The sequence below is a fragment of the Urocitellus parryii genome, chromosome 16 (genome assembly GCF_045843805.1).
Source record: "Urocitellus parryii isolate mUroPar1 chromosome 16, mUroPar1.hap1, whole genome shotgun sequence".
In the NCBI taxonomy this organism is placed as follows: Eukaryota; Metazoa; Chordata; class Mammalia; order Rodentia; family Sciuridae; genus Urocitellus; species Urocitellus parryii.
This window is the reverse complement of record NC_135546.1, coordinates 17,912,988-17,920,141: the sequence shown is the minus strand read 5'-3', so window position 1 is coordinate 17,920,141 and position 7,154 is coordinate 17,912,988. Positions and strand designations below refer to the sequence as shown.

The following is a 7,154-nucleotide window of genomic DNA, read 5'->3' as shown; positions in this document are numbered from 1 at the left end:
GGAACTATGGCTCCCGAAGGCCACCCCCGGGGACCTGGGTGCCATGTGCAGGACCAGCCTCTTTCCCATCTGCCGGATCCCCCCCCCCCCCCCCCCCCGCCTCCTCCCCTCTGCCGAGGGCCATTTCAGGGATTTGCCCTCTTCTGAAACAGAGCCACCTCCTCCATCTCTTAGAAGTGACCTCACTCCACCTGGGAGGTCTCAGTCAACCATGGTCCCACCACCGGACTCTGAGCTGCCGGAGGCTGTGCTCACAGCCCGGGTCTCCTCTGAGCTGCTTCCTGTCTGTCCCCTGGGTCCCCTGTGATGGTCCTGGAAGGAATCCAGCCCCTCCCGCCCCACAGCTGTATCTCAGCCAAGGTGGGTCACCCTGGATCAACCCCAGGGCCAAGCTCGAGTCAGGACCTCCCAAGAATGAGACCCTCCAAGACGGGCACAGTGACGCACGCCTGTCCTCCCAGCGGCTCAGGAGGCTGAGGCAGGAGGATCTCAAGTGGAGGCCAGCCTCAGCCACTGAGCGAGGCCCTCAGCAAACTCAGTGAGACCCTGTCTCTAATGAAATACAAAAAAGGGCTGGGGACAGGGGCTCAGGGGTGAAGCACCCCTGGGCTTCATCCCTGGGACCAAAACAAATGCAGCTACATGGTTGAGTGAGGTCCCTCCCCAGCCCCAAGTGAGACCTTTCAGCACTGGGGGTGGCTCTGCCCCTAGGAAGGGCTGGGATTTCTGGGGCACCTCAGAGACAGGCTGCACTGAACAGGTGAGATCCGTGTCAGAGACTGCAAAGAAGGTTCTAGAAAAGGTCTGGAGTGGCCAGGGAGGGCGGGAGGAGCCCCTGAGTGCTGGAGAACTCTGGCCCCGATCTGCAGTCTGAATCTGCTGCGGAGGCGAGACCTCAGATGGGGTAGAAGAGGAGCCGGGGGTCCGGGGGGTACTCACGCCATTGGAGACGTCCCAGCTGAGCATGGCTCTTGCTTTCTGCTCGGCCTCTGGGGTCCCATCCAGCACAAGGCCGAAGCCCCCGTTGATCACCTCTCCCCTGCAAGAGGTTCTGAGGTCACTCCCTGGACCTGGCCCACACAGGGAGCAGGCAGAAACGGGTGTTTCCAAAAGCGCTGGCTTCTGGTGTCAGAGTAAGGGGAACCCGTGTCACACGGGCCTCTGGAGCATGCAGACCAGGGGACAGAGGGCCACCAGGCACCAGAGAGGCAGAGCTCGGGGGCAGAGTGTCCACATCCTGGCCTCTGAGCTGGACCAGGAGGCCCTGAGGTCATCTCCAGTGACATGCTTCCCCCCTGAGCCCTTTTTCTCTTTTATTTAGAGACAGGGTCTCACTGAGCTGCTCAGGGCCTTGTTAAGTGGGCTGAGGCTGGCCTCCAACTTGCTATCCTCCTATCTCAGCCTCCCAAGCCACTGGGATGACAATGGCTCACTTGGTGTCACCTCCTGCTTGAAGTCAGCAGGGCCACCCAGTTGGGAGGCAGCCCCTCTCCTTCCGGCTCGACCTCATCCCCTGCAGACTCAGCCTGGCAAACCCAGGACTGCGAGGTCAGTCTCCCAGGGAGGAGGCAGCTCTTTTGGGGCTCCCGAGGCTCTGCAGCCCATGTGCTGAGGGGACCTGAGCTCAGGTCCTATTTTCCATTATCTAAAGCCACCTGACGTGGCACAGCTCAGAATTCCATCCTCCCTGGGCAGGCGGCCAACCAGCCCTCTGCAATGCTCAGGGAAACTCCAGTTTTTTCAGGACTCAGCCCAGGAAGATCAGGGATGGCTTGATCCCGCCAAATCAGGCTCCGAGGCAATTCAGAGGTGGCCCGGGAGCTGAGCCTGGGCGGCTGCTCTGGGCCCTGAAGCCACAGCGCCCCCTGCTGCTCAGAGCAGGTGCAAATCCCGCTGGAGGTAGGACTGGGGCGAGGCTGACCCCAGATGCTCCCCCACCCCGCAACTACGCGCAGGCGCAGTTCATCAACCTCGCTGCACCTCGAGGCTACGTTCCTTCTACCAGGCACCTGCTATCCCAGCGGCTCAGGAGGCTGAGGCAGGAGGATGGCAAGTTGGAGGCCAGCCTCAGCCACTTAGGGAGGTCCTAAGCAAGGGATTGAACCCAGAGGCGCTGAACCCCTGAGCCCCGTCCCCAGCCTATTTTGTATTTTATTTAGAGACAGGGTCTCGCTGAGTTGCTGAGGGGCCTTGCTAAGCGGCTGAGGCTGGCCTCCAACTTGCCATCCTCCTGCCTCAGCCTCCAAGCTGCTGAGATGACAGGCGTGTGCACACCACATCTGGCTTTGGCACGTCATGCTTTCAAGCGAGGCTCTCAGAGGACACAGGAAGACCCCTAGATGCTGACCTGGGAAGGGGGGCTGCTGTTCTTATTGGGCACTCACAACAGACCGTCACGTCCTAGGTGACAGGTGTGACCCAAAGAAGTGGAGTCCCCTGTGCAGGTTTCTCCCTGATAACGCTGTCCCAGCAGCCCCCAGCCCATCCTCTGACCCACTCCTTACCAGCCCACGCCCCCTCCGTTGTGAAGCGCGACCCAGGTAGCTCCACGACAGGCATCTCCTACGAAATTCTGCACGGCCATGTCTGCAGAAGCAAGAACAGCATGCGTCACTCTGTCCACCAGGCCCCACGTCCCTCTGTCCAGGAGGCCTGAGCGCAGGCCAGGCTCAGGATGCAAGAACAAGGTGACAGCTGGGCCAGTGGGAACCAGGGACCGGTGGCTCCGGGAACAGCCATGATTTGTGCTGGCAGAATCCCAGCTGAGCAGGAGGCACCACAAAGACCCAGAGTCTCCTACGATTCTCCTCCAAGGTTAGGCCTCCCTAGTCCTGAGCCCCGGAGCCCGCAGCTAGAAGAGAACCAGCTGCAGAACCCAGAGACATCTTAACTGTGGAGACCCAGAGTCAAGGAGCCTCGCCCCTTCTCTTAAAAGAGGATGAGGGGAGCCAGGCGCCGTGACGCACGCCTGTCCTCCCAGCAGCTCGGGAGGCTGAGGCAGGAGGATCGCACGTTGGAGGCCAGCCTCAGCCAAAGCGAGGCCCTGAGCCACTCAGGGAGACCCTGTCTCTCAAATAAAATAGAAAAAGGGCTGGGGATGGGGCTCAGGGGTGTGGGGCGCATGATCTCCAACTGAGCATGCTCAGAAGGGCGCCCCTGTGGACGGTCTTTCCGCCCTGAATTTGCATGAGGTTCCCCCGATCAATCAAAGCCCTAGATTTTTTCTTTTTTTTTTTTTTGTTTTGATCCTACAGGGGAATTGAGCCCAGGAGCGCTACCACCCAAGCGACGTCCCAGCCCTTCTCCTTTTGAGACAGATTCTCCCTGAGTGGCTGAGGCTGGCCTCCAACTTGCGATCCTCCTGCCTCAGCCTCCCGAGCCTCTGGGAGGCCAGGCATGGACAGCTGAGTGTGTATATGGCGGGGTCCACACCTGCACAGAAGGCAGAGCCGTCGTAAATGTTGGAGGTCTCCCTAAATGGGCTGTCAGTGCCACTGACGTCGTGGTGGTCACGGCTCAGAACCACGGGTGCCTGGGGCAAAGGGAGGTGCAGGATGGTGAGCCACCAGAGGCAGAGGGCAAGGGTCTGGCTGTTCCAGAAGGCTCGGGAGGTGGGGCCTGCAGGGCATGGGGGAGGACCCCCTGGACGGCAGGGCCTCACCTTGACCTTCCCGCTGGCGATGGCCTGATTAATGGCCTCAGCGATGGCCACGCGGCCCTTCTGGTCCGAGTAGAGAATCCGTGCCTGGGAGCCCACCACCTGCAGGGCGAGTCCAAGAGACCCTCAGCAAGAGGCAGGACCTGGGGACGCGCTGGCGTCACCAAGCCACCGTCCCCAGCAGCCTGGAGGCCCCTCTGATCCCTAGACAAGGCCCCTGGTGTGTGGCCTGAGGGGACCCCAGATGGCCCTCCAGGTGCGTGGCAGACTGGGACACACCCTCCCCTCAGCCCCTGGCCACCGTGTGTCCCTGTGAGGTCTGAGCTGCCCAGGGGTGAGCCATGGATCTTGGAGACTCTGAGAGCCCCACTTCCTCGAGCTCCAGGGAGGTGACATTATGGGATTAACCTCCCCCTGCGATCCTTTCTTTCTTCTTTCTTTCTTTCTTTCTTTCTTTCTTTCTTTCTTTCTTTCTTTTCTTTTCTTTTCTTTTCTTTTCTTTTCTTTTTTTTTTTTTGTGGTACAAAGGGATTGAACCCAGGGTCCCCAGCCCTTTTTCTATTTTATTTAGTCTCCCTGAGTTGCTTAGGGCCTCACTCAGTGGCTGAGGCTGGCCTCCACCTTGCGATCCTCCTGCCTCAGCCTCCTGAGCCACGGGGATGATAGGCTCTTTTTGATTCCCGCCCCCCCAAGAACTTCGTATTTTTGAGGGTGGCAGTACCATGTTGATCTGCTGGCAATACTTCACAAGGGGCTCCTGTTCCTCCACCTGTCACCCCAGCCACCTGGTCTAAGGTCCCTGTATCCATCTCTCTTTTCTAGGGCAAGGGGGTGGCCACTGCTCCTCCCAGGGGCTCTGGCATGGTCACATGTGGTCCTGTGTCAACTCAGCCTCCCCCAGGACTCTCCAGTCCTCCCCTGGGAGCCCTCACCAGGTGGTGCTTGGCTGCCTCGCGGATCCAGCGGACATTGTCCATATATTGTAGTTTCACAGACTCCGTCGTTGCTGCAGAGAGGAAGTGGGGTGTCGTGGGCAGAGGGCGCCCCTGCTGGAGTCCTGGGCCCTCCTGGTCCAGGCTGCTTGCTACAGATGCCTGCTCTGACTCTGTCCCCAAATCCAGGAGTCGGGGCCAACCGTACCCTGGAACCTCCGACATGGTAAACCTTTTTTGTCTACCATGCTGATTTTCTCAGGCCTTTTGTCACAGTACTGCAAAGCTAACCAATGCACTGGCTTCCTGTTAATTCCACCCGGAGGATCCTGACCCGCACAGGGGAGGACATCTCCAGGGGACAGTGTGCACATAGGGCCCACCTCCCCTACACCCCCCCCCTCAGGACATTACCTCCCTCAGCAATGGCCTTCTCCAGGACAGATGTGGCTAGCTGGTCCGTGACAGCTAGGTCCTCGGGGTCCCCAGATGTGCAGACCCAGCGGAAAGGCCCGAATCCCTGGGAAAATATGTCCCTGCAGGGACAAATGTTTCCCACACTGATGGCTCCTCCGGCCAGGGCCAGGGGTGTGGCCCCGGGGGGACATGCCAACCAGAGCGACCAGAACAAGAACAAGCAGAATTCGTCTCAAACGGCCATCAGAGATTTGGGTCCAAAAAATTCCACCTGTTTTCTTTGTAAAATGACGGGAAAACCCGTCACCAGGTGTGTGAGCCGAGAAAGGAGCCCACGTGGGCCACACCCCTGGCCCTGGCCGGAGGAGCCATCAGTGTGGGAAACACTGTCATCCCAGTGGCTCGGGAGGCTGAGGCAGGAGGATCTCAAATTGGAGGCCGGCCTCAGAAGTCTGTGACAAGGGCAAGGACTGAGGACCCCGTGCGGTGTTCAGCCCTGGGAGAAGACTCCACCGGGCTGCCCGGGGCTGCCTGTGCCTGTGGTGACCTCTGTCCAGGGCCAGGAATTCCCACATTTGTCCCCAACAGCACCCCAGAGGCCCACCTAGGGGACAGGCTCTTGGACAAGAGTCTCCGGGGCTCACAGGAAGGGACCTCAGTGTCCTGCCCCTTGGTGCCCACCTGTCTCCTCACCAGCTCCTGACAGAGTCTCTTGGGGCTTGGTCCCTTGTCATCGTGGGAAACCTGGGACCCGGTACCTGGCTGCTTTGGGGCTGCGTGAGGGTCTCACAGCACATGACCTCGAGGGTGGTCGGCTGGACCCAAACGCCACATCCCAGGCCCCTGAAAGGGACTGGGGTGACACTGGATACCTGGAACTGGTGGCCACCCCGTCACTTACCCCATAATGTGCTGGACATAGGAGGGATAGCGGAATTCCATCTTATTGGCCCCTTTCTTCTCCACATCCGCTCCTACGGACAGAATGCCCAGTCCCCGGGGTGAGCACCCACATGGCCACCACATGGTGACGTCAACAAGGTGAGTCGCGCACGCCTGTCATCCCAGCAGCTCAGGAGGCTGAGGCAGGAGGATCGCAAGTTGGAGGCCAGCCTCAGCCACTGAGCAAGGCCCTGAGCCACTCAGCGAGACCCTGTCTCTCAATAAAATAGAAAAAGGGCTGGGGACGGGGCTCCGTGGGTAAGGACCCCTGGGTTCAGTCCTTGGTCCATCATCATCATCATCATCATCATTATGGAGAAACTGAGGCCCAGAGAGGCCCAGCTGCCCGCCTGGGAGGACCAGCTTTGGGAGAAAGGTCCCCGGGTAGAGGCTCAGGGGAGATTCCTGGGGCGCTGGCTCGGTGGCAGGAGGGGACCCTCCCGGCCCTCCCCTCTGGCCTACCTGCTCGCTGAGCCTCTAGGAGGAAGGCGTTGCCATAGTCCCAAAAGAAGAAGTTGTCCTGGGCCAGCCGGTTGATGGCCGAGACGTGCCTCCTCAGGCTGCAAGGGAGGGGCCTTGGCTCCACCCCGTGTCCCCGCCCTCCAGGCCCCGCCCACCGAGCCCTCGGGGGTCCTTCCAGGGTGCGCGACCTGCAAGATGCCATCGCCCCCAAACCTCCCCCCACCCGATGCATGAGCCCAGGTGACAGCCCCCAAGCAAGTACCTCCTGGTCCCCAAGCTCCTAGGGGACCAGAATTAGCACTACAGTAGCTGGACATTGGGTGGGGATTTTGCAAAAATTTTTTTTTCTGGTCCCAGGAATGGAACTCAGGGGGTGCTTAACCCCTGAGTCCCGTCCTCAGCCCCTTTTTCTATTTTATTTAGAGGCAGGGTCTCGCTGAGTTGCTTTTGCTGAGGCTGGCCTCCAACTCGCAATCCTCCTGCCTCAGCCTCCCGGAGCTTGCTGGAATGCCAGACGTGCACCACCGCGCAGGGCCACAAATCTTTTCTTTGGTCCCCCAAGCATTCCCGGAGTTAGGTGAGCCCATGACCCCATCTGGCTGACAGGAGGCAGAGACTCAGGGAGGTTAAAGTCCTGCCCAGAGTCCTGCAGCTGGCCACTGCTGAACCAGGGGACAGCCTTTCAAAGTGGGTGGAGGGAGTGGGCTGTCCCTGCCCGAAGGTCTAGCGTCCCCACCCCCAGC

At 60.0% G+C, this 7,154-nt stretch overlaps 1 protein-coding gene across 2 annotated transcripts in view; it reads right to left on the bottom strand.

The window, feature by feature from the left end:
- Positions 1–164: 164 nt before the first annotated feature.
- The window catches only part of Uroc1 (urocanate hydratase 1), a 15,907-nt gene continuing 8,917 nt past the window's right edge, over positions 165–7,154 (bottom strand). Inside the window, exons 12-20 of one of the 2 annotated variants that reach the window (XM_077793477.1) lie at positions 6,412–6,509; positions 5,909–5,981; positions 5,005–5,126; positions 4,591–4,664; positions 3,662–3,760; positions 3,433–3,532; positions 2,505–2,586; positions 940–1,039; positions 165–330 (exon numbers count right to left, since the gene is read on the bottom strand). In XM_077793477.1, coding sequence (XP_077649603.1) covers positions 202–330; positions 940–1,039; positions 2,505–2,586; positions 3,433–3,532; positions 3,662–3,760; positions 4,591–4,664; positions 5,005–5,126; positions 5,909–5,981; positions 6,412–6,509 — 877 coding nt within the window. In that variant the 3' untranslated portion in view covers positions 165–201. Of the gene's footprint in view, positions 1,040–2,504; positions 2,587–3,432; positions 3,533–3,661; positions 3,761–4,590; positions 4,665–5,004; positions 5,127–5,908; positions 5,982–6,411; positions 6,510–7,154 lie in introns of both variants that reach the window. The other variant, XM_077793476.1, reaches the window with a different exon arrangement.